The following is a 27,638-nucleotide window of genomic DNA, read 5'->3' as shown; positions in this document are numbered from 1 at the left end:
TTCTTCGTTGTCGTTGTTGTCATCCTCCTCCTTTCTTCTTCTTCTTTCTCTTCTTCTCCCTCCCCTCCTTCTTCTCCCTCCCCTCCTTCTTCTCCTTCTTTCTCTCTCTCTCTCCACACCCACCCCACTCTGATTAGCTGAGTTAAACAAAACATGTTATGATCACCAGGAATTTTGGTTGAGTGGGAGAGTGAGAAGTCAGAAAAATAATTACTAAGTATTTTTCTTGAGAAATATTCTTTGCAACTCTTATTTGTAGCAAATATATAAGAGTTGGAACCTTGGTAAACATACATGCAAATAAGTTACGTCTGGAACCAGGAGCTAAAATTTATTTAATGTCTACTATGTGCTAGACACTGCTGTAAGGTAGATATCTTCCCCATTTTATAAATGAAGAAACCGATGTCTAGAAACAACTTGTTAGCCATTACAGCATTAGGAAATGGCAGATCAAGCCTTGATACTTCTGACTTGAAAATGCACGTACCTGGGATATAGGTTCTCTTTGATACTAAACTGCTCTTAAAACTGCCACCTTAATTCTTAAATTCTTAGTCTCTATGTTGTTGGCCCAAACCTACAGTAACTTTTTCATACAAGAAATGATACTGTAAGCTAGTGCGGGCAAGCCAAGCCCAACTTTTGAGAGAAGAGCCTCAGTTTGAGAAGTCTCAAAAGTCCTCTTTTCGTAACAAATCACACTTCTGAGTGTTGGCCTCCAGAGCAGAAACTTCTTGTGCATAAAGTTGTGTAAACTTACTGGTTATACAAGCATTTGACCAATTTATGACTTTAACAGCACTTCATTGATCAAATGCTCAAAATATAAATTTTAATTAAATGTATTAATTAACTTGCTTGTTTTGGGGGGGGTTTCTTTCACCAAGTATATTCTCTTAGTTCTCACTATAGTAGGTTTTATGTACCAAAAAACCCCAAAAGACAAAAAACATACTTTTCCTTAAAATATTCTGAAAAATATGAAGTAAAAATAAAAAATACATAAAATAAGGTATTTGTAATCTCTAATTGTTGAGACATTTTACCAAAAGAGGTAAGACTTTGAAACTACACAATTCCAGCTTTAGTGCTTGTTTGTTTTTGTAGCAAAAACTATTTGTTAAATGTGTTTGCTAAATTAGAATAATATATATATAGTTGATACATACCGTGTAACTTACTTATAGAAATTTTAACATTTTCAAGTAAACAAATGGCTCTCTGAAGTGGTTAAACCTGCCTTGCCCTGCAAATGAGTAGAGAAGCTTAGTATCCAGCTAAGTTTAGCAAACTAAATAAACTACTGCTCAAATGAGAACCATCTGAACTATACATTTCTGAGTTATTTATAGTCATAAAGAGAAGATTCAGTTTATCACAACTTCATTGTGTTTATTGTTGAAGCTTAAACATTCACATTGCTCATGCCCTTGTCCCAACTAATTCTGAATTGTCCAATTCAATTTTCTGAATTTGGGCTACACTGACCTTAGATCAGAGTGCAAATGAGAACATTTTTCACAGACCAGTTATTTGACATATACTTTTTCATTTGTTCACACTTATATAGAAGTGCTTTACAATTCTAATTTTGAAGGAATCTGATTTTATATTTCTTGCACATGAGTTATGTTGCTTATGCAATCTCACTTCCATGATCTTGATTGTAAATTAATTCTTTCATTGTATCTTTCCTGAATCACAGCATCAATTTTCATTAGATACTTCAGATGTCTTCTCTCATAAATGACATTTTGAAAACTGAAAAAAGCCATTCAGGCTGCATCCCCATGGATCCACAGTTTCGTGCTGCATATCTAGCAGCACGTCGCTTTTAATCAACTTAGTGATATTAGGGTAGTTTTTTTCTTTCCAGAAGTTGTATCTGCCAGTTTGCAATTTTTGAGATCTAATGTCTTCATCCCACCAGTTTTTTGATGACGTATAAACACTCTGGGCCTTTTCTTCGCCATTCAATATATGCACTTTCACATTTGGCTGAGAAGTAAATTCTGGTACTGAATATCATTTGCATCAGACCAGAACCAGCAAGAGTAAATAGAGGGTAAGCGCATAGTCTCAAAGACACTCTCTCATCTCCCTTCCTGTCAATGTCTACGGTCCTTTGACTGAACGCTAACATTTGCAGACACCTAACTTGACCTTAGTGTGATACAGATTTCTATTCAGTGACGGCATCTGAGTAAACCTTTCTTCTTCCAATCCAGTTATGTTGATTCTTCTTCTCTAGCTAGAATTGGTTTTGATATCCTCAGTGAGATTATTTGGCAAATGTTTGTTTCTCCTTTTTATGGTTTTAAGAAGAGCAAATACATACCTTTTGTTCATGATTAGAAAGGTACAATTCATATTACTTTGCTTATCTCTTTTTAAGGATTTCACTTAATATTTACTACTTACATTAGACAATTCATTTGTATTCACATTAGAAGGAAGAACTCATCTATTTAGAGACAACAATTCAGTGAGTTTTAAGAGACATATACTCCTGTGAAACCACTGTCTCAATCAAGATACAAAACATTTCTGTCACCTCAACAGAATTCCTCACTCCCCTTGGATATAGTTCATTCCTCTCTCAACTCAGCTCTACGTAACCACTGATCTGCTTTTTTGACACAGGAGATTAGTTTGTATTTTCTAAAATTGTATGTAAATGAAATCTTATGGTAGGTACTCTTTAATGTTGCCTTCTTTAACATGGCATAAATTGAATGTAGACAGAGAACGCTGACCATATTTGAGTCCATATTTGGGATAATTCTGATCAATTAGGAGTAAAAAGTAACTAAGAAGTGAAAAGGATAACTTAGGTATTTGTGTTAAAAAAAAAGGGGGAAAATCTTAATATAAGTAGATGGCATATTATATTTGTGCTGTTGAAATTACAAGGAATATTTAAAAAAGGAACACAAATCCTTGCCAGAAAATAACTTCTGGGTCAGTTAAAAATTAAAACTTTTCCATTAAGGCATCCAATAATCACTGTATTTAAGAAGTCGAGTGTCAACATAAAGCAAAATTGTGAAACGATTAATTTAGACATAAAAATATAACAAGTTCAGGAAATGTCACCACTGGTTTTTCAGGTTCACATGAATCTGATTTTAGTTCCCACATACTCTTTTCAGAGGATATTTAAATAATTTGACTGTGACAAGCCAAACTGTTTTGATACCTCATTGAAAGTCAAATGAAAACATTAATCAAATGCAAAAATATTCCAGTCAGGCATAGAAATGCTGCAGGTTAGAAAATAAAATGTTGCCTTTGAGAAGGAAAATCAATCAATTCAGAAAAAGCAGGTATTGGCTCAAATCTACATGGTCAGTAGTGACTAGAAATTACTAGAATTTTGGGATTGTATTTTTCTTAAGAATCATCAGATAGCCTTGGGCTATATCTATATTGCAAAACCAGCTTGTTTGGCTAATTTTTCACCTGTGTAAATTAGAAAATCAGAGCAGTCAAAAAGCTGATTACATTTTCTTTTCTTATAGTCTTCACTGTTTCTTTGGACAAGCTTTAGTGACTAGCATGCAAATAATTATCTGCAGCACAAAACAGCCAGGTAAGTGACCTGTGGGATAGCAGTCTTAATTGAGCCAAAGAATGACTTTCATATTATTAAATGCTACTTGAATTGTTCAATATTAAGTAAAAATTACCTTCTCATTTCTGTTATGAATTCTATAAACTACACCTCCCTTGGTAAGGCAATCTTTCAAATAGCTTAGCTGTTCAGTCAGAGCCGCTCCTGGTTTGTGGGACTAAATGACTATATATCTCTATGTTTTGGACTATATGAGTATATAGTATGGGGAATAACCTTAGTCTGTCACTTACTAGCTGTATCACCTTGATAATTTGCTTAGTGTTTTTAAGCCTTTCTATACTTTATCTTTTTAAAAAAGCTATCATACAGAGTTATGAGTATTTAATAAGCCAATGCCTGGAAATATTGAGCTCAATGCCTGGCACAAAGAAACATTAATATATGATACTCTCATATTCCTTAAAATGTTATTAATTCATTCATGCATTTGACAAATATTACGTGAACTTTTATTAGGGCCCAGTCACTGTGCTAAGCATTTGGGAATAAAATCCACAGCCCCTGTCCTGAGTGTATAGCAGGGAATATATTCAAATACATGAGCAATTTTAAGAGTGCTATCCTGAGATAAGTAAGAGCATGGTGTGCTGTAGGAACACCTAGGAGCACTTCCTGGAAGAAGGAATAGGAATTAGCCAGGAGAAAAGTGATACTGGAGGAGGGGCGAGAAGGGACACTGAGGGGAAGAAGGGAAGAAGGTATCGTGGGGTGGGCATTTTCATCAGAACGAATAGTGTGTGTTAAGCTCTATATTAAATTTACCTTTTCAGATAGAGAATATAGATGCAATTCAGTGGATAAAGACAAAAAAGAAACAAACAAACAAAACACTCCAAAACAAACAAAAAACAGAAAGGCAAAATAAAACAAAAGAAAACCCGCCCAAACCTTTTTCTCCCTACTGCTTACAATGCTGGGGAACAGGCTTGGTAAATAAAAGCTCTTTAGCCTCATATTTAGGAAGCAAAAAAATAAAGAAACTTTGTCAAACCCAGAAGAGGTTAATAAAAGTTCAGTGCTAAAATGTCTGCCCTAAAGGCCAACCATATCTCAATAGGAGGAAACTCAGAATATCTTTCTCATTCTTTGTATGAAATGGGAAAAAAGAAATTAAAGAAAGAGAAAGAATTAGATGAAGCATGTAATCAATCCTTTCCTTTACAAATCCCAGCAATTCAGGAGGCCTGCCAGCCGCTAAATCTTTCAGGGACCACAGACAGGAAAAAGCCTATTAAAATGTGCTCCGTTCCCAAAGAAAGGGGTCACTCAAGATCCTCAGACCCTTAACTCTGAATAGATTTAATGAAAGCCAACTGCTATTTTAAGAATTTAGAAGGGGATTTCCCTCCCCAAAGAAAAGAAGACAGACATCATCAATGCTCTAACACTGTTTCATCTGTGGCACCAGGCATGCTTTTCACTAACTTTCTGTAGGTTGTTAAAGCCATTAAAAGAGGATTTAGTGACTAAGAATACGTTCTTCACATACAAGGCTTAAAATGTAATTGATACAAAGACCATCCCTTTAGGATTAAAGAGTTCTAATCATTCTGTGAGGCTCACATGCTCTTTTCTCCATGCTGGTCAAGGTAATAGCCTTTCAGAAAAGAAGTGTGTTGTCTCCCATACCATTTAATAACCGCAACACCTTTCACCCTCAGTGGGAAGAAGATAATCCAGATTACTCTACAAATAGTAGAGATCCAGCAGTTGGATGCAAAATGAACCTTATTCTGAGACTTTCTGGCAACTCAGTTCCATGTGATTAATAAAAATGATATACTGATTTCTCTTGCAGAGTTTTTCTCTAACGTGCTCCATGTACTTTTGCCCTGACACCCCCTATTAACTGCAAGGATATCTCTGTGAAGGTAGACATAGACACCATTATCTCCATTTGCAAATGAGGAATCTGAGGCAGAAAGAAGTCAAGTGACATCACAACAGTGACACATGAGAATAGAAACAGAAATGAGAAAAATGACTGTCTTTGGGGAATCAAGAGGGTGTGAAGGGATGAATTCTTTCTTTTCTTTGACTATTGAAAGAAGAGCAGGGGGCAACCTTCTCAGTGTTAACTTTGAAAACATCCCTGCTCCTTAGAGTGAGAAGGACAATATCCCAGTTGAGTAGCCTGGTGAGCTAACTGGGCATAGGGAAGGAAAGATGCCTAACTACATAGATGCTCCATACATCCTCTGCAAAACTAGGGCTTCTCCTACTTGACATTTTTTCCTGGCGTGAACTCTGTCATGTGCCTTTGATGATGCTTCCCCTTCTCTGCCATTGTGTTCCCAACAAATGACTGTTGAATGATTGAATGGCAGATGTTTAAATTGTATGCTTAAGTTTTGTGAATGAGCCTTAGGAAGAACAATCACTGAGAAGGATCTTGAATAATCAAATAACCCTGTCAACTCTCAGCTATGTTTTTATCCAAATTCTGTTCTAGATCTGCATCAATCCAGTGGGAGTGTCAAACTGAATCCCTGTTGCAAGTTTGAACCATGATGGGATGGAGAGGTCTCAGTGAAGAAAGTAATACAGTATTAGAATTCCCTGGCCCATCTTTATATATATATATATATATATATATATATATATATATATATATATGAGATCTTCAGTCAAACAATCCAGTTAGCTCTTACATCTTCATGACAAGAAGAAACTAGCCATCTGAGATATTATAAACAAAGTTTGTGATACTACAATCAAAAGGGGAGACAGGTCCTTAGAAATATTTAATTCAGTAAAGAAACTTGGGCATTCAAGAATATTAAGTAGTAAAAATATTCCTTAAGAAAAATAATGACAATAATATCTAATGCATCTTCTCATTTAAACCCAATAAGGTAAGTATTATTATTGCCATCTTGCAAATTAGGAAACTGGTATTTAAACAAATGGCCCAAGGTAAGCTGTAACACAGCTGGTATTTGAACTCGCATGGTCTGGTTCCGTAGCCAGCAATCTCAGTTGGTTCATCCTGTGGCCTTCGAATAGGGTGGTAACCCACACCAACACAGATTCCCAGAACTGTTCATGCTGCAAGTCAAAAGAAGACTAACATTGTTGGAAGAGTTGCTTCCTCACAAGGCTGACAAGGAGGATTTTGAGACAGAAAATATTAAGCAAGGCAAGAAAATTTATAATTTTCTGCATCTCTTTTTCTAGGCCACATTAAAGGTAGAGCTATTGAAATTCAATCAGTGGAAAAATATCTACCTATTAAGATTGTTCCTCATTTATTAGCTAGCAATTCTGGCTCTGGACTCCGAGTCAGGCTGCTCTCTATTATAAACTCCAGGATCTGAAGAACACAACAACATAAATGAATCTCAGCAAGCAAAGATTGAAAATGATGAACTGAGAAATGCACAGATAACCACAAGGTGGCATTAATATCATTACGGAAAGGTTGGCTGCTTAGGAAATTGACATGGTGCCAAGAGGGGCACTCTCAGTGCCTCCCAAGAAATGAGAGCAGAGAACAAGGCCGAACAGAGAAAAGCCTTTGTTGACATTTTCAAAAGCTGACTCTATACAGGCCATATCCCCAAAGGATGGAAAATGGCAATGTGAGGAACCAGCAACACTAGAAAATTGCAGGCCAGCAAGTTCACTGCCAGTCATAGGGAAGCACTGGAAAGGTTTTGGTAGGTCGAAAGGTGCATCCCTTCTCCTCCAAGCTCCACCCTGGGGTGACAGAAGGTAACCCTGCCACAGGGAAAGCACTCTTGTCTCTGGCTTTGGGAATTCCCAGGGTATGGCCATGTTGTACTGAAGAAAAGAGGCAGCAGACTGAACCACTTCACCACAAAAAGCATGGGTGTAAGAAAGTCTAAGGCCGGGTTCCAGTGCAGACTAGTAGCATTTTTATGTCAAATCAAAAGTGAATTTTGGTATCACAGAATTCCTGTTTTTGGCCAAACCCTGACTTTCTATGTTCTCTTTACACACAGATACATTTATTTTGTACACACACACAATCTTGTGTATGGTGTCAAATGGCAGAGATGGCTAAGAATCCACCTCTAAGATGTGAGATTCAGGGATGTGTCTAACTGGGAGGATTGAGGCAAAGATTCTGATGGAAGTTTCAGCGAAAGGCGGCAGGTTTGACTAGGTCTGTGTTAGCAGTATGATAGTGTGGGCAGAATGAAGGAGCTTTTCCTCTGATTTAAATATACCTGTTTTAATTTAAAGGGAGTATGTGTCTAAGGGAATTTACTTAATGAGGTGTTAAGTACGAGCACTATTTTTAGAATTGGTGGATGCAGCCAAAATTAAACCAGACATTCTAATGGAGGCAGCTGAGAGAGGAAGAACGTTTTAACTGGGCCTGGGAGGAAACTTTAGCTATTTCCACAGGAGTACAAAGAAAGCACAACTCAGGACTAAGGGACCTTATAGGATAGAGTAAGGAGGGGGGACTGCTATTTTGGCTCAGGATGAGGAACCAAATTGAAATGTGCTGAGAATGTTTGGGACATATCTGGCCCTCTGGGAACTGTGGGAATCAGGTTAGTGGGCAGGGGTGGATCTACTATCAGAGAAGAGGAGGATGAGCTGGACAGTGAATTTCTATTTAAATAACAGGTAGGCACTTGAGAGTCAGAGGGAACTCTCTGCTTCATCTGGAGGTTCAGGAAGCCGAGGACAGACAGACTGACTTTAATCATGTCAGACGTGGGAATGGAAAATGTGACTGAATATCAACACCTGAGTGAAGCTTGCAAATAGGATTTTTAAAAAATTAATTACTTTTATTTTTGACTGTGTTGGGTCTTCGTTGCCGCGCACAGGCTTTCTCTACTTGCGGCAAGCGGGGGCTACTCTTCCTTGAGGTACGTGGGTTTCTCTTGTTGCGCAGCACGGGCTCTAGGCACGCAGGCTTCAGTAGTTGTGGCATACGGGCTCAGTAGTTGTGGCTCACGGGCTCTAGAGCACAGGCTCAGTAGTTGTGGTGCATGGGCTTAGTTGCTCCACGGCACGTGGGATCTTCCCAGACCAGGGCTAGAACGTGTCCCCTGCATTGGCAGGCAGATTCTTAACCACTGCACCACCAGGGAAGCCTTGCAAATAGGATTCATTTGTAGAATTAAATGTCTGAGGAACCCTTTCAGATGGATATGGTATAATAAGGTTCTATGAGTAGAGTGATCAGAGTCTGTGTTTTAATTTTCACTTTTAAAGAAAAATGTGTGTGTGTTTTCATTGACCTAGAGCAAATGGAACTGTGAGATGTTTTTGAATTTATATAGCCTATTTCATACTATTACATCTTATTACAGTACATGTTTTTTACTCTTGAACCATGTTTAGGTTCAGGGACACATGTCCCCACATTCCCAAAGCTATTCTCATGTTTTTAATGTAACAAAAAAAAGTGAATGAGAATTATTTCAAAATTAACTTATATATAATATGCTTTACTGAGTAGCTTTCACCACATCTCCCAATTAGTGGTATTAGTTTATACATTGTGAAAATGTGTTTATAAACTAAAAATATTTAGTATGCAGCTGACATTATGTTTATGCAAGTAATTCAGGCAAATCTAGATCACCCTTCTACCCAAACCCTAGTACCTGCTGTCACTAGTGCAAATAAGGCGAATGTAACCCAGACTGCTGGCTGCCTATCAAAACTCATTTCCTCTTCTGGGCACACAGCTGGACTACATTTCCCAGTACTCCTTGCAGTCAGTCATGGCCATTTGAGCTCTAGCCAATGAGATGTGACTGAAAGTGACATATGCCACTCTGATACCTGGCCCACAAAGCATTTCATGCACGTCTCACATATTCTTGTCCCATTTATGCTCACTTGAATAGAGATGATCCTCAAGGAGACCCTAGATGCAACATGCTGAAAATGGGTCTTGAACAACTTCATGGGTAAGGGACCACCACAACAACCTGTTAATTCACACAATCAAGACACAAACTTCTATTGTTTATGAAACATTATACATTTTGAGGTCTGTTATTGCAGCAGATACCTTAGCCAAACAAATCCAAATTTCATCTTGGAAAGCTGTATAGCTGTTTTTTTTTCCCCTCATTACTCATAGTAGTAATGAAATTGACACATATTGAAACTGATTACTTAAATTTTTTTTTTTTAGTTTTGAAAATCTGAAGTCATCTTACAATTTTGGATATAGACATTTCATAATTAGGCACCCCTTAAGCCCTCAGGCCCTAAGCCCCAAGGCATCCCTTGTATGTAATTAATTAACTTCTCTATGAATCCCAAATGGTAACAGCTAGGTCTCATCCTTTGGAGAATTGAGAAAAATATCTCTCAAATCCTTTTCCATAGGGCTTAATTTCTTCAGAACTGCAGATGAGAAAGAATGGAAGCATTACAAAAACATGAAAATGTGCATGCTTATATGTGCATTGATGTATAATATTCACATATACATTTATGTAAGTCTTTCTCTATATATGTGTGTATTGATTTACTATACATAGGTCTATATTCTTCCAGGGTTTTATAGCCTTGAATACTCGTATGAACTGTGTGCACTTCAGTTGTCTAATATTGAAACTTTTACTTCTGTTTGGCTGCTTATGAAGATTCTGCACTCCTGGGAACTTTTCTAATATTAAGTATGAATTATAAATTAGGTGCTCAAGAATGCTTTAGTATACATAGCACAACTCCCATGGAAACTGCTGGATCTTGGAACCTACTCTGTGCCATAGGTATCATGAGCATGTGGATCTGTCTTTTGTGTTAGTTATTGAATGAATGAATGAATGATTATATTGTATTTAGGGCAATGATTCACAAAACATTTGGAATTACATTGTGACTTGATTTCCCAATATTCCCACTCCACCCTGGAAGAAGAGAAGGATGAGACTGTATAGCAAATGGTTAAGAGGAGTAATTGGTATTAGACTAGAAGGTAGTTCTCAATGCTGCCTGTATATTGGAATCACCTGTAGTGCTCTCTAAACATATGACACCTGGGCCCCAACTTGGAGATTCTGATTTAAGTAGCATCACGGTTTTCTTAAAGTTTTCCTAGAGATTCTAATGTGTAGCCAAATATGAGAACCACTCCAACTAGAACAATGTTTTCTCTCCTTGCTTGATTATAAGAATTGGCTGGTAATCTTGTTTAAAAATATAGATTCTCAGGTCCAATTTAGGACATTCTCAATATGTGCCTTTTAGGAAGGAGTTTTTGATTTTTAAATGAGGGCCCCCAGGTGATTCTTATGACTGGGAAATAATACTTAGGCTCTAAGCTCTGCTGGAGAGGGGCTATGGGTCTGTCATCCTCAGCTGTGCCTCCAGGCATAGCATAGACTCTGGCTCACATCAACCATTCAAATATTTTATATTAATTAATTAATTCACTTAATTTTAAAGTGGAAATAAGTGAAAAAAAAGACAAAATTAAAAATGCCACTTGTGACTGGTTTTATGCTAGAGATTTACAAAAGTAGAGTTGTGAAGAATTTCATGAGTTTCAAGGGTTCTCTTTTAAGACTCACCATAAACATTGCAATGTAATCAATTAATTGGCCTGCATTCAAGTACTCAGAATTCTTTGCAAGATGGTATTTACCAGTGAATGCTAAATTCCTTCTGTATAATCACTTATTAGAAAAGTCACAAGCGAAAGGAATAGCTGAGAGCGAACTCTGTAATCTATGTGAATCAAGGAATACAATTGTACCTAATAGGTAACAGAAAAACAATTAATAATTTGTTAATTTGTACTTGATTGCTGTTTTTTAAAAAAATGCAGGGTTTTTATATTTTGTATTCAACTGAAAGGCAAATACATACATCAACTTAAAAGAATTATTAAAAATTTTAATCAATTTTTTCTTTAATACCTTCTGAAATCTTCACTTAGTTAAATCCACCTTCAAAATTAAAATTCTTTTAGCCTTTACTAGCATTGTCATTTAAAATTATCTGTCATTTGTCATCAGCAAGTTGGCTGTTTTTAAATTATCACTAATTATTTTCCTTTATAGTCACTCGAATAAGCTGACACTCAAAAACAGCCCTCGGATCTAGACCTAGACCCCCAATTAATTAGTTGTGTTATATAAAAATAAATATCTGTATGGATGAGAATACTGTGGAGTGTTTTTCCATCCACATTCTTGACCTATAAAGGAACAAGTGAGGGATTAATCACAATAACAACTGGCATTTCTATAGTGCTTCACACTTTACAGGATGCTTTCGTATATATCTCTCTTGGGAGTGCCATGGCCACTCTGTTGGAAACATCACTGTTTCATTGATTACAGTGTTATATTATTTACTTAAATACAGAAAAGACCATTTCTTTGATGTTTGCAGTGATGTTTGGTTTCAACATCAAAAAATTTGGAAAATGGACTTTACCAAGAAAACAAAGATAGCTGCTAGTATTAAGTAAAAAACATTAAAATGTTTAGCTGTAAACCATGTTTTGTAAGCTCCAATGCCACAAAATGAGCATATAAATTGGACAAGGTATAAACTGGTAAGTTGGTAGGTGGGGGGGGGGTCTATGACAAATTGAAAAGTACCTTCCTGCCTAAAGCTACACATTTAAAAATATTTAAACATTATGGGCCAAAGAAGACATATCCGTATGCCTCATATGCAACTTCTGCTCCATACTAGCAGAACATGGGGTGTAGAAGAAGAAATAAAGCAGAAACACAGAAGAACAAGGAGATGGGATGAGAAATGGTTTGGGTCACAGGAATTGCGCCTATAGGACTGAAGTACAAAGAGCAAGGTTGATCAATGTGGCGGATGCTCATCCAATATCACCCAGCCTCCTCCTATCTCTCTGTACTGACTTGGTTTTGCTGTTGTGGTTGTGTCACCATAATATAGCTATAAGCATGTGGCTGTGGGCTTAATATCTTTAGTCAGTTTCCTTACAGTAAAATGGACATAATAATAACTGTATTATAGGATTGCTGTGAAATTAAATGAGTGCATACATAACAAGGGCTTAGCAGAGGTCTTTCACATTGTAAGCACTGAATAAATTCTCATCATCATCATTGGAAAGAACCACTTCCTTAAGCATTCCTTGATTTATATGGTAAGAAACTTATAAGGGAAAAGGCAAAGTGTTTTCCTTTCTCTCAAATAAATTAACAACCACAAAACCAAAGATAGAAGTGTCCCCTCTCTGTGGGCTGATCTGTAAGCTCAAACAACTTCTTTCTTTTAGAACTATAAAAGGTATTGGGCAAGTTAGTCAGACTCTATCTACAAGGAGTCATACTTGTACCAACTAGGCCATTGCTTTCTGAAATGACATTCATCGAAATGCCTCAAGAATTTGGTTCAGTTAAAAATGCATTGACTGAACACCTCTGTGTAAGACACTATGTTTAGTTTTGGAAATCTGAGATGAAGAGCGCAGGATTGCTGTTCCTGAGGCCCTGACCTGCCCAGAAAAGTTGGGGAGAGAAACATGGAAACAGGTCATTTCAATACAGATGTAATGCCTGAGTTCCTCACTCTGTGACGTACATCTTTCCCTCTACCTCTTTCAATGGGAGGGACTTTGTAAGCATTGTGAAAATACAAGGATTAGTATGCTATGAAAAGACTGAGGAAAGATACATGCCTATCCTTCAAAGTCTAGTTTTAGCTCTACATCCTCCAGGAAGCTTTCCATTCTACTTTGATCTTTAATTTACTCAAAATCCTTTGAAAATTGCTGATTAATCATTTTGGCCCTTAATCATTTTCCACCTTAAATGGCAATTAATTTGCTTCCTGGGCATATGTTTTATGTCCCTAACCAGATTGTAGTAATAAACCCTGAGGAGAAGGACTTAGACTCTTTTGGGCAGTACACATGCTACATTTGCATTAAACTGAAAAAATGTTTTATTGCTACCAGATTAAAGAGCAGTAGAAGATAGTCCACAAATAATAAATGCAAGAATTTGGTACTCTATTATATTGAAGGCACCCATGAAATAGTGTTTCATAAGACTTGAAGACTTTTTGGCACAATTTAAGTATTTAGGTTAGATTAGAGACAGAAAAAATGGTAAATATAAACTTATATCTGTTACATAATACATGTTCTATTTTCACTTTTAATCAACAACATTTATATTTTTGGTCCTGCTTTATAACCTGGTGGCAACAACTTACACTTACTCACAGGGCAACAGAACACACTTTCAGTTGCCCCACAAGTGAAGCGTTGCAGCAAGAGAAAACTTTCAGTGAGCATATTTGTTTCAATGACACATGAAAAGATGGCTGGGATAACGAAACAATACTCCTAAAACTCACAAATCACCAGTTGGAATTATGCTAATTTATCACCTAAATCTGTTTCCTGAACATTGTTACTGAAACCCAGAGAAAAAATGTTTATTAACACAAATATTTTAAAAGAGAGGTAAAGAAAATAACAGGGAAGAAATAACTTTTTGTTGAAAACTAGTAAACAACTATAAATAGATTGAGTCCTATATATGTTTACTTCCAATATCTAAGATTCAACCACTCTTCATATCTAATTTATTTTATCTCTCCTATCTGTCTCTTCCTTTCATTTCCTCTGCCATTAGTGAACTTCTGCTTTTCATTACTTATCTAGATCACTGCAACAACTGCTTCACTAGTTTCCCTTCAAGTTGATCTGTTATAAAGACGCTGAATTAGGGGCTTCCCTGGTGGCGCAGTGGTTGAAAGTCCGCCTGCTGATGCAGGGGACACGGGTTCGTGCCCCGGTCCGGGAAGATCCCACATGCCGCGGAGCGGCTGGGCCCGTGAGCCATGGCCGCTGAGCCTGTGCATCCGGAGCCTGTGCTCCGCAACGGGAGAGGCCACAACAGTGAGAGGCCCACGAACCGCAAAAAAAAAAAAAAAAAAAAAAAAAAAGACGCTGAATTAATCTTTCCATACTACAGTCCCAAATTTGTGACTCCTTGCTCTAACATCCTCAGTGCCTCCTTCCTGCTTACAGAACAAGGTCTAAACTACCTTACTCTAGCATTCACTAATTTCTGTGCTCTTGTTTCAGTTTATTTTTCTTTCCCAAGAGTCCTCTTCACACATTAAATACACTACCTACATTTATACATTTCATCTACTGAAGTGAAACTATTCAGTGCTCCTATACATGGTTTTAACTTTCTAATCTCTTTTTTTTTATTTTTTCATGTCTTCCCTAAGCCTAGGATATTCTTCCAAATTCTAACCATCCTTTATGGTCAAGCCCGAAGGTCACCTATTCCATAAAGTTGTTCTAAATTTCTCAGAAGTAATTAATATTCTTCTTTCTGAAATTTTATAGAAAATATTTCACTATTTCCTTAAGAGAACTTGTTATTTTTATACCTAGAGCATATTTAGGTATTTTTCTCCTCTACTAGAGTAGGAAAGCTCCTTGAGAATGGAGTCTATGGAAGTTTCACTTGGCTCTACTGTGCTAAGTATAACGGCTTTGAACATAGCAGTTTCCCAAATAGCTACTGAACAAATGACTGGAGTAATTAATGAATATTGAGCAGTTTTAGAACTGTGGGCTTTGTATAAAGGATCATATATGGGATCTACTTGACTTACTGGCAACCATGAAATGAAAGTTATTGATTTTGAATAATCCAGCTTGTTTCATAAACCAGTGGTTTATCAGATTGGTGGTTTTCCAGATATTCTCCTTAGCACCTTTGAGATTCCAGAGAGATGGTTCAAGGATCTCCCTCTTTGGCAGTGGGAAGTGGTAAATGAACAGAATTTTGCACCATATACTCTGCCTTCAACTAAAGCTGCTCCTTTTGTGTATCAGCCTTTTTCTAAGACTTCTCTTAGAGAAAGCATTCACTATTTTTTTAAAAAAAAGAAAACCTTGGGGTTTCACCACCAAAACATTCTAGTTCTATATTCGTTTCAAGTCTCCATTCCACATGAAAACATCTTCACATGATAACTAGGTAAATGAGCTGCTGTGTTTTGGCTGAGTTTATAATTATAAGAAAAAAATAACAAAATGTTAGCACAAAAGTAGCATTTCAGATAATTTTATAACAGGTCCTACTATAATACCTGACTTTGTATGAGACATGACATTCTATAATGGTCATTGATCTCAATCCTTGATCTGACTTTACTGGCCTGAGAACTAGCTAGCTGGTGAATCTTACAGATGTCATAGTCTTTCTGCATATTTTTCACAGATTTGAAAGGTCCCTGAGAGGCAGTTATACAGCTTTCTATTTCTGTAAAAGACAATGACAAACCTTTCTATCCCCTAGGCTTATGGTAGCCTGTTCCCTTACCCACAGAGTAGAAAACTGTGTTCTGCAATAAATCTAAAATGTATCTTCACTGAAATCTGTCTTAGACTCCTAGTAAGTTACACAGTTCCAAGTTCATTATTTAGAGGGAAAAAAATACCTGTTTAAGTCACGGTGTATAATTGGCTGTGTCAAGTTGTGAAGGTACTCCATACCTTTGGCAACATCTACTGCAATAATTAATTTAGACTGCAAGTCAAGAATCCTAGAATTTAAAAATAGATTTAATGAGGATGAAATGGTCAAAGCCAATACCATACCTTTCTAAAAGGAATCAGTAGTGTGTGTGATTTGTTATTCTGTATAATTTCAGCCGTTTTTGCTTGATTGAACATTAAGCTAAAAATTCAACACATTTGGAAAAATAGCTTTTCTACATCTGATAATGCTTAATTATAGATCAATTCAGATACCAACCCCTCTTATTTAAACAGTCAACTTGATTTTATAATCTTTGTAATTTTATATTTAATTTCTTTGTAATAACATAAAAATGGAATCTAATCACTGAGTAAAAACCACATTCTAATTATCATATGCATAGATCTAGGAAGTGAATTCAAGTTAGACTTGTGCAAGACTATTCTTTCTTAAAACTTTAAAAAATAAATACTGTGACCCCTGGTAATTATTTTATTCTGATCTTAGACATATCTGCTTTACTGGTATGTCAAGTTTAGCCTAATTATTATAAGCTTCAGTTACCAATTTAAATTCCTTGAATTTGTTATCTTAAACTGAATTCCTGTTAAGAAAGCAGAGAAATCTTTCTAGTCATTAAAACACAATTATTGGACATAAATTATTAGCCATCTTTAAAATGTCACATTTCCTAGCACTCAGAGATAACAGAAGGTAAAAGCTCACCTAAGCAGAACGCGTATGAGGTGTTGCAACTGTAATTCCAATGACATGTAAAATGATAAGTCAGAGACCATACCTCTTCTGTTCATGAAGGAGGGAGAACAGAGAACCCCCTGATATGTACTGAGTGACGATGGCAAACTGGCTGGGATCATTCAAGCAAGCACCCACAAACTGAATGACACAGGGATGATTGAGCCGGCAGAGAATGGACACCTCTCGGCAAAACATATCCACATCTGACTTGGAGCAGTAGGTGTTGGCTCGATAACTGGAAATGACAGCAACAGGAAGTCTTCAGTCAACAGATGAATAAAAAACAAGGGGCTAGCCATGCATATACTTCTCAGAGTTTACTGCTCTACTTGGATGCTAAATTTTCTCATTTGCTTGCTTACCGCTTTATAGCCACTATTTTATTTCTGCATCGTCCTTTATACACTTTCCCAAAAGAACCTAAAATTGTTTAAGAGAAACAAGTAAACACATATTATTAAACTGAGCTCATTAAACTGAAACAGACTAGTATTTTCTTAGGTTACCTGAGCCGATAATCTCATGGAACTCAATTTCTGAGAGCTGAAGATGGAAATGTGAAGGCAATCCAGCCCTTAGAAGGAGAACATCTGCCTTCTCTGCAAACAGGAATTATTATTTTATTTTTTAAGATAAAAAGCACACATGTGGATGCTTACACACACATGCACATGTATACTTAACCAAAAACATCATACCCTAGTAACATTTAATTTTCCGACTGTAATTGACTACTTGGAGATACTAAAACCTTATCACAAATGATCCCTATTCCCCTACATTAAAAGCCCGTTAGTTCTCTGTCTCTGTTACCCGACCTTTGTTATTGGAGCTAAGGGTTTATTCCTGATTTGGTCAACCACTAGCTTGTCTGTATGATGTGGCAACTCTGGAGAACAGTCCATATCACATCATGATATAAAAAGTCTTATCTGGTCAATGCCAGCAACCTGTCACAAAAAGCTTAGTCAAATATCCATAAACTAAACCTTCAAGAGGTGCCAATTAGGAAATAAGCATATGAATTATTCAGAAGAAACATTCAAAACCAAAAATAATTTTTTAAAACTTCAAATTCTAAATAAATATAAATTTACAGTTGAATATTTTTTACTTTCCTGATTCAATGGTATTAATTTCTGTGTATAGCATACATTCAGAAAAGTTCCCAAAGTATTACTTATTTGGGATCTTTTGAAAAATAATTTATTTTTCAATTTTTTTCCCTATGACAAACCTTTTCCCAATTCTCCTTAAAGATATTAATATTTATAATTTATATTTCATTAAAAATACAAATGTCTATGTGAATTTGATCTTCTTTTAATATTCATATGGAATTTTCACCATTATACCTTCATGAACTAAGAGGACATATGCAAAATAACATAGCAGATGAGGTTAATTATGGAAAGAACGGTCTGTTAATAATATTATTTATGCTTGCAAAATAGTCATTTGTAATATATAAAACAAAATAGAAAGTTATCATATTTGAGGCAATAGCTATTGTTAGTAATAAAATATAACAACTGTCCCATATTAAAATACCTTTTGTCATGCTTTTAATCTTCCCCAAAGGGGATGGAACAGACACATAGGAGCCATCTAGAAATCAAATTATAGAGTTAAAGGTAGCAAACATTTTTTTCCATAAAAGCTAAACACTATGAAAAGTAGCACGTGACAAAAGAAATTTGCTAAGAACACCAAGTGAGACTATCACTTAACTCTAGGTTTTTCTCTAGATACTGAAACTGTACAGCAAGTGTTTATTTAGAGGGTACATAAAATGATTAAAAATAAAAATCCAAGGTCTAGCAGACTCCAGTGGATTTAATTTGTGTCTGCATATGAGTATTCTCTGTTCTGTCTTAATAGATTACTGAAATGGAAAATGACTGCTCTCAGCTTACCCAGGCCTTCCCAGTCATGCACCAGCCTCATAAACATCCAGTCCAGAGAATGTAAAACTTGGAGGAACTGCAGACTGGTGAGTCAGAAAGTAGCCTAAGTGGGGGCTTCTTTATTTTCAGCCTCACCCAGACGTAAATCTTCTTAAAATAAAGCTGATCTGACATGCCTTCATCCCTAACCCCAGAATGTTGGTGATAGAAACACAGGTTTACCTTTAGGCACAATATTGCACTAACAATGAAAATTTAATAAGAAAGGGGGTACCTCCTCCAGGCTGAGAATATTCATTACAGGGCAATTCATCCTGAGGTCTCTTATAATGTTTCAGGAGTGTGACAATTGCATCATGTCCTTTATGAAAAGACAAAGAAGGACAAAGGGTCTTAATTCTTGTTTGATTTATTCAGCTCACCACCTAATCGAAAAGTAACCAAGGTAGCTTGAAACAAGATTAATCTTAAGAGGTAATACATTGCAATAGGAATTTAGTGCTTTCATTCATTCATTCAAACTCTAGTACCATTTTGTAATGTATAACAGTATTGAATCACTAAGTTGTACACCTGAAACTAATATAATATTGTAAGTCAAGTACACTTCAATTAACAAAAAACAAGACTGATATATGTGATGTGCTATTTTAGGCACTATGTTGGGTATGGGGGATGCAATGAACAAGGCAACTATGGTCCTACCCTCAGGAAGTTTAGTGTAATTGAACAAATAATAAAAATGATGAGAATTTCTAAATGAGTACATATCAAGTGCTATGGGAGTATATAATAAGAGCACGATTAAAAGGGCGAAAAGCACATTTGGTAACCAGGAAGGAGAGATGTATTTGCTGTGATTGAGCATTACATTTGGCTGGCAACTGCAGTATAACAGGGCATTAAGATAATCTGCATAGGTTTTTGTGGCAGGAGACAGCTGGCTGCCTACCAATATTTGTAGCTCCCATTCACAGAGTGATTTTGTCACTGGGAATGGCTGCCCACCCAGGGACAACAACTCCGTATCCCCCTTGCAGCCAATTGTGGCCTTGCGACAAATTCCCATCAAGTAAATATGAGCGAAAGTGAAATCACTTCCGGGCCTGGACTGTAAGAAATAAGTGAGTCTTCTCTCCTCTCCCTATCTGCTGGCTGGATGCAGAGGGCTCTGAGGCCATACGGGAGGGGAGAAAGCCATCCACTAACCCGAAATACCCACCCTGGACTGTTACATGACTGAGAAATAAATTTCTATTACATAACACCACCAAAATTGGGGAGTTTGTTAATTGTACTAGGGACTTATAATTGTGAAAATGCTAAATAAAAAATAAAAATGCTAAATGCTCCTCTGAGTAGAAACAATTTTCAATAGAACTACACTTTGATACTATCTTATGCTTTAACTGTGAAAATAATCTACTGTAGCTAATTTATACAAGAAGAAAACAAAATCAACCTTAAAGACCCTGCCAAGAAACTTGTGAAATGCAACAGAACTCACTGTAAAAAGGGCAAAATTTAGAAACTGAAAAAGTATAAGTGCTTATCCACCACGAAGGGTTCAGAGTTAACACTGGTTTGAATACACCTAGCTAATGTATAGAGTATATGCTGTGAGTTGTGCCTGCTTATTAAATCCTCCCTTCAGAAAAGAATTAAAATTAATAGAGCATGCAGGATCATAAGATGAAATGATTAAGATGTTTATCAGCACTAAAAGCTTTTTCAAATGTAACATTCCAAGTCCAGATTCCTCAAGAAAAAAAGCAAAAAAAAAAGAATTGTGGCTATGATTGTTAAAACTTGTAGCAATACCTAAATCTACGGAGTTAACAACTAGTGTCCATTTTCTTATCATCCATAGCTTTCTATTCATGACTGGCAGATCTATGATTTTCTCAAATCATAGACACAGGTTATGATGAAATAATGGGGAACCAGTCCCATCAATATTCTTTCTTTGGACTCTCATGTGCTCACAATCAGGGAAACCTCAAAACATGAAAGACATAAGCCAACAGGTAAATTTCTAAAGGAAGAGCCTACTAGTCAGAAGGAAAAGAGAATGAAAAGAACCCCAAATGGGAGAAAGCATGACACGTTCAGAAAATGAAAGATGGCCAGTGTGGCTGGAGCATTGCAAGCAAGGATGAGTGGTACCAGGCTTGGCTGGGGAAGTCGGTGAGTGCACAACATGTGGGGTAGTGCTTCTCAAATGTTATCGTATGAGAATCACCTGGAGTGCATGTTAAACTACAGATTCCTGAGCCCTACTCTCAGATCCTGATTGAAAAGGCCTGTAGTGGGACCTGAGAGTTGCTGTTCTCACAAAGTCCCAGGTGATGCTGATCAGCAGTCCACACTTTGAAATTATTGATGTGGAGCTTTATAGCTTTATAGGTTAGGATAAGGAGTTTGTGTGTTAATGCAGATGAGATGGGGGACTACTAGAGGATTTTAATTAACTGAAGGACATGGTTTGTCTTTATTTTTCAAACATATCCTTGTTTACAGATTACAACTGATGATGCATCTTCATAAGGCTGTTGTAAAGACTAAGTGAGATTATATATGTAATATGCCTAACAGTTCTAACACATAAATATGCCTTTTGGAGCTTTTCACTGCTTTCTTGCTTCACTATTTTGCCTCAAGAATTGTAAATGAACTTGGAAACTCATTTTCGGAACTTCAGACAAATTTTCTAAATACCAATATATTCAATTTTTGTTGCTGCCATTGTTAATTACCACAAATCTAGCGGCCTAAACAATTCAACTTTGTTATCTTATAGTCCTGGAGGTCAGAGTTCGACACGGTTCTCACTGGGCTAAAATCAAGGTGTTGGCAGGGCTGCATTCCTCCTAGAGGAACATCAGTTTCCTTGCCTTTTCCAGCTTCTAGAGGCCACCAACATTTCTTGGCTTGTGGCCCCCTTTCTGTATCTTCAAAGCCATCAACAGCTGGCCTGAGTCCTTCTCACATCGTATCACTCTGGCTTCTGTTTCTGCTTCCATATTTAAGGACCCCTGTCATTACACTGGGCCCACCTGGAAAATCCAGGATATTCTCTCTCTCAAAGTCAGCTAGTCATCAGCCTTAATTCCATCTGCAATCCTAATTCCCTTTGCTATTTGCCATGTAAGGCAGCATACTCACAGGTTCCAGGGAATAGGACCCGGGCATCTTTGGGGGCCATTGCTCTGCCTACCACCTTTAGTTGTGATGAAAATCAAATCTCAGTGTGCTTTGTTTGCATGTTGGTGCAGCTTTTCTTTCTTCCCCATTGCTAATGGCCATTTGAGCCTAAGGATAAATTAGCACCACCACCAAGAATTTCCTCTGGAATTAAAACACTCCTTCATCTGTCCCCTTGTTAGATTCTTAGGTTCTAAGGTTTTATCTGCTCCTATCCACACTGTCTGCTCCTACTTTAACAGGACCTGTGGTGCTTTTGGAGTTTTTATTTTACTTAATTTGATCTTCAAGTGTTTGGGACCAGGAAAAACAAATCAAAAACAAGTTTTTTTTTCTTATTTGTGTTTTTCCTAGGACAGGCTCCTTTGGGGAAAGAAAACAACCCAAACCACAAGCATTTACCCAAGTACAACAAAGCTTAATTCACAGATCCCACCTCCTCACCTGTCTCAGGCCCTCTGCTGGACTGACTGTGGCTGACAGCCGAGAGGGCCTCCTGCTTTCCCTAGTGAAGCAGAAAGCCACATCTTGAATCCTGAAGGCCTGTGTGAGTCAGTGATCACACCCTTGATGTTACCTTTCATCTCAACAGCTCTCTTGGCTCCACTTGCTCTGAGCAGTTTTAATTTCCTGCCAGCGCAGTGGTACAATTTGCTGGCATTTTCTTTAGGATGCTTTTCATCAAGAGCCTAATGAGTGCCTGAGTTCTGGCTGGTGATAAGCATGAGGCTGCCAGGGAAATGCCAAGAGGCCCCGTTGGCTCTGGAAGGCATCTCCGCCTGATTTCCCACCTCCTGCTAACTGTGGGCTGAAGCACACATGTATGGGAAATTCTCCTCTGCTCTCACTGCACTGACAAACTACAAGTGTATGCAAAGAAACCTGAAAACCACTAGGACCCAGCTCCCTGATACTTGGCTATGAGGGGTTAAGCAGAAAAATGCCTTGATGGAACTCACTAAATGGACTTGTAAGCCAAACTCCTGATAATGGATATACCCAGATAACCAAGGCACACTAATGGAACATGTCCAGAGATAATCGAAGTCCCACTAATTAAATAAAATGTTTTCCCATATCTAAGAATGTACTATCTACATCCAAGTATTTTACCCAAATAGGAGGTTGCTATGATATTAGCCTAATGCAGTTAGAATAATGATTTGTACTTTCAGAGTATTATTCATTAGTGCCCCCAAGGGTTTTGGCAAATGGGACTCTCCTGCTGGCTTGAAGTGCCTTTCATTTCCTGCTCCCTACTCTTCCAGTCTTGTCTATATTCCCAAAATGCCATGCTTCCCCTTTCATTTGTCTTTTTCTTATGTTCCTTTACTCCTTACATTTGGAGTGATTTTCCCCACCCCACCCCCCAAACTTTCTGAATAGCTCTTTATTTTAAAACCTAGGTTGTTCTTTAAGGCTACAAGTCCATCCAAAGGGCTGTTACATGGAGAATTTAGTATCTACATCACGGGCATGTATACAACAGAGGATTCCTAATTATTCAAGAAGAAAAAGTACAAATTTTATTATTTCCCTATAAGGTTGTCTCTCAGTCTCCACCATTTCATCTTAGAAACAATGAATGCTGTTCATCGCTATGAGAAATTATTTTAAGAACATAGAAGAAAGCTTGCTACGAAAATCATTTTAAGAACTAGATCTGAAGATTAATGGTGAATGACACCAGTACTATGACCTTTGTGACTCTGACACCCTGTGGGTCTGAGATTAAGTAGAAAACATGGAGATTTGATCTTAATTACGGAAGCCAAGAAATTCTTATTGATCTTGTATGTACCACATGCTCAGGTCATCAAAAGAGCAGTCTGGGCTATTTTTTTTTTTTTTTTTTTTGTAGTATGCGGGCCTCTCACTGTTGTGGCCTCTCCCCTTGTGGAGCACAGGCTCCGGACGCGCAGGCTTAGCGGCCATGGCTCACGGGCCCAGCCGCTCCGCAGCATGTGGGATCTTCCCGGACCGGGGCACGAACCTGTGTCTCCTGCATCGGCAGGCGGACTCTCAACCACTGCGCCACCAGGGAAGCCCTGGGCCATTCTTTACATGTGCCTCAAAAAATAAAACTCTCACAGCAATGATACTGATGAGACTTTGCTCAATATTTTACTATCTCCCGTTCCCATCATGTTAAAAATGCACTTTCCAGAAACATTGAAAAGTGAGATCAGAGGATGGCCCCTGATGTTTGCACTTCTATGGCTCATTTTCCTCCTGACAGTACAGGTCCCATTCACTGACAATTAAATCAGAGGCAACAAATATTCCAGACTTGCTACATCTTCTCATGACTTAAATCTGAAAGATACTTTACTTTGATATCACAAGAAAGAGAACACACCCCCTGCTTCCTCCACGATTCTTATCCCTTAATCACCAGGCCCAGAGAAGAATGTCACCAGTCCTCCTTCATCTTGAGATAAGAATCCACAAGGATGAATGCTTTTACCAAAAGGACATTATATACAAACCAAGCCATTTAACATTCCTCTTTCCTCTTTTTCTCCCTTCCCATTTTGCCTTTATTTTCCCTTCCCTTTCCTTCCACAAATATTTATTGAGTGCCCATGAGAGACCAGCTCAAACAACATCTTCCCAGGGAAGCCCTCTGTGACTTTTCCATTTTAGTGTCCTTGAACTTTTTACTTACCATCTTTGTACTTTTTACTTTACTTTTTACTTAGCAACTTTTTACTTACTTTTTATTTTATTCATAGCTGTTATTATTATCTGATAGTTTCCATTTGTTATCTTGCTCGTGACCTGTGTTTTCTGTTAGAAATGCAAACTTTTTAAGCGCAGGGGGATATTGTCTGTTTCACTCACTGTTTTACCTCGGTTCCTAGTATACTGTCTAGAACATATTAAGTTTATAACACTCTTTTTGAATGAACGAATGAATGGTACAAAGTACGAGAGTGTAATGTTGAAACAGAAATGCTCTTTACTGTTGTAATGAATGTTGTGTAGTAGAAAAGAAAAAATATATATAAATGTTCACTCAAAATTGTATTTAGCCAAGCTTTAGGAAGGAAAGGTAGAGGATGCTGTGAATGTGCATAACGATGCTATTTTACAATAGGCTGGAGGGGTCAGGGAAGAATTCCTTGAGGAACTGTCTTTTAAGCTGAACTTGAAAGATAAGCATGAGTTGATTAAGCAAAAAAGGAAAATAAAAGAATTCTAGTCAGAGTAAAAAATTTTGCAGTTCCAATGAATAGAAAGAGGAGCTGTATTTAGAATATTCTTTAAAATCTTCTGCCTATTAATTTGAGTATTAGGATTGTTCAGTTAATAAAAAACCTATGATATTTCAAAAATCCCTACAGAGAAAACAGAATAGCGGTAATTAGTATTCTTGAAAAGATCAACTATATTATGACTGATCAGATGCCATTTAGTGAGACATGGAATAGAATGTTATGACTGAAATATCTGCTCATTCTCTATTTCACTTCAACAAATGTGTATTGAGCAGCTATTAGGAATCAGCCATTGAACTAAGTTTTTGGAAGATCAAGATTAACAGCCCAAATGTTTGTTCTCAAAAAGTTTAGGGGGAGAGTGTTTCAACATGAGATAGAAATGTGCGTATGGCACAATAAAACATCAAGAAAGAATGTGTGTATTAGGCTGGAATGTCAGGGGAGACTTTCTGGAAGAGAGGATCCATAAACTGAGTCTTGAAGGTTAAATACAATTAAGAAATTTAAGAAGTGAAGTCAGGTAGGCAGGGTGGGAGGGTGTAGAGAAAGAGAGGACTGCTTGAGAAAAGGCTTGGAAGCATGGAATAACATGATATGCATAGAGGAGCGAGTAGTTTTGCATAACTACCATGTAAACAGATGCTGGCTTAACAGGGTTGTTGTGTAGATTTGATGGGATAATGTGATGTAGAATGTGCTTGGCACAGAGTGAAACCCTAGTGAATGGTAGGGATCTAGTGAATGTGATGACGACTGCAGCATGTGGGGTCACTCATGTGCCAGGAGGGACTGGATATGAGGTTTGAGAGGTAAGAAGGGCACAGGTATGCCATGATAATAAACTGAGACTTTTTTTTCTTAAGGTGATAGTGTGTCAGTGAAGGATTTTAAGCTGGGAATGATATGGTCCTATTCACAGCTTGGATACATCTTTCAGACTACAGTTAGAAAATGGAATCAAAAGATGCCGAAGACAAAAAATAAGTAGTTATGAGACTACTAAAATGGATCAGGAGAAGGAGGATAAGGTTATGGATTAAAACAGTGACAACAACAAAAAAAGGATGGATTCAAAATGTAAGTATGAAGTAAAATAAAAAGACTTTTTGACTGAATGGATATGGGGGAATGGAGGTTGAGAGAGAAAAAGTAGTCAAGCATCAATCCAGATTTTTGACTCAGGTGCTAAGTGAACGGCAATGCTGTTAAATGACATAATGAATAAGGGATATGGTAGAAGAACCCGACTGATGAGGACAAAAAAGATATTAAGTTCAACTTTGGACTTGTTGAGTTTTAATTGCTCCTCAGGTATCCAAGTAAAGGGATCCAGCACGTCAGATGGTGTGATGTTTTGAAAACATGGCCACAGAATCTTTGATACTTCTCCATGACTGAGGAGGAAAACCCTGCTGTAGTAAAGAGACTTGCAAATTTGTACTAAAATTTTAAAATATTATGTTATATATTTGCATGCAACTATACATATTAGAACAATGATTTTAAATTGCTTAATATTTTGATTAGTGATTTTCAAAACCTCTTTGATCTTGCTGTAGTCCTTAAATTTTAAGTTTTAAATGAATGGTATTACTTAAGTCATAAACAAGAAATATATATACAACCAAATAACACAAGCTTTTATATATTCCGGGTTTGCCTAGTGCTGTTTGGCAGGGATAAAATGCTTCATTAGGAGGTTTAAAGAAAATGACCATTATCCTAATATGTCAATATCATATTTCTTACTGGACACTAAAGCATGTTGTAAATGAGGAAAGACTGTAAGATTTGGAAGCTTTGGGGAGCATGATTGTATCTCTGCTATCCACTTAATAACAACAGATACCACTATTTTTATTGAGAATCTGTGATCCAGACATTTACATCTTATCGCTAACCCTCAGCAGAATTCTTAAAGTGGTTATTAATTTACTCATTTTAAATTTGAAGATTAAGGCTCAGTTAAATAACTTGCCCAAGGTCATTAAGTAATAAGTATGGGATTTGGACTTAGATCTATCTGATTCTGAGTGAGGTGGTAAGCAGTTGAACTGTGCAATGAGACAGACCTCTGTTTGGTATCAGCTCTCCACCTAAGAGCTGTGTGGTTCGAGCTAGTGTGACAACACCTCCAAGTCTCAAATATTTTATCTGTAATACAAAGGTAATACCAATTTAAAGGGTTATTTTGATAATTAAATTATATACATATTATGTATGCATATGTAATAAGTGATTAATTACTGTAAGCTCTCTTCTGCTGTTTGTATTAATGTTTGTAGCTTCTTACACAGTTATTATGTCTCAAAATTTTTGTGTTATCCCCCATAAGAGTAAAAGTTCTTCCTATTCTAATGAGAGTTGGCATTATTTTATTTATTTATTTTTTAAAAGATAGAGTTAACTAAACATGTAGAAAGGTAACCAGTAGACACAAAATTGC

General features: G+C 37.0%; 1 protein-coding gene across 1 annotated transcript in view; it reads right to left on the bottom strand.

The window, feature by feature from the left end:
- Positions 1-27,638, bottom strand: part of TNNI3K (TNNI3 interacting kinase) — a 290,251-nt gene that overhangs the window by 155,111 nt on the left and 107,502 nt on the right. Inside the window, exons 14-19 of the mRNA XM_027114085.1 lie at positions 19,039-19,125; positions 18,409-18,465; positions 17,364-17,456; positions 17,220-17,277; positions 16,898-17,092; positions 16,058-16,162 (exon numbers count right to left, since the gene is read on the bottom strand). Of these exons, the coding sequence (XP_026969886.1) occupies positions 16,058-16,162; positions 16,898-17,092; positions 17,220-17,277; positions 17,364-17,456; positions 18,409-18,465; positions 19,039-19,125 (595 nt within the window). The remainder of the gene's footprint in view (positions 1-16,057; positions 16,163-16,897; positions 17,093-17,219; positions 17,278-17,363; positions 17,457-18,408; positions 18,466-19,038; positions 19,126-27,638) is intronic.

The sequence above is a fragment of the Aethalodelphis obliquidens genome, unplaced genomic scaffold, assembly GCF_003676395.1.
Source record: "Aethalodelphis obliquidens isolate GAN/ISIS:26980383/991018 unplaced genomic scaffold, ASM367639v1 scaffold13, whole genome shotgun sequence".
Classification (NCBI taxonomy): domain Eukaryota; kingdom Metazoa; phylum Chordata; class Mammalia; order Artiodactyla; family Delphinidae; genus Aethalodelphis; species Aethalodelphis obliquidens.
This window is presented reverse-complemented; position numbering and strand designations above follow the sequence as displayed.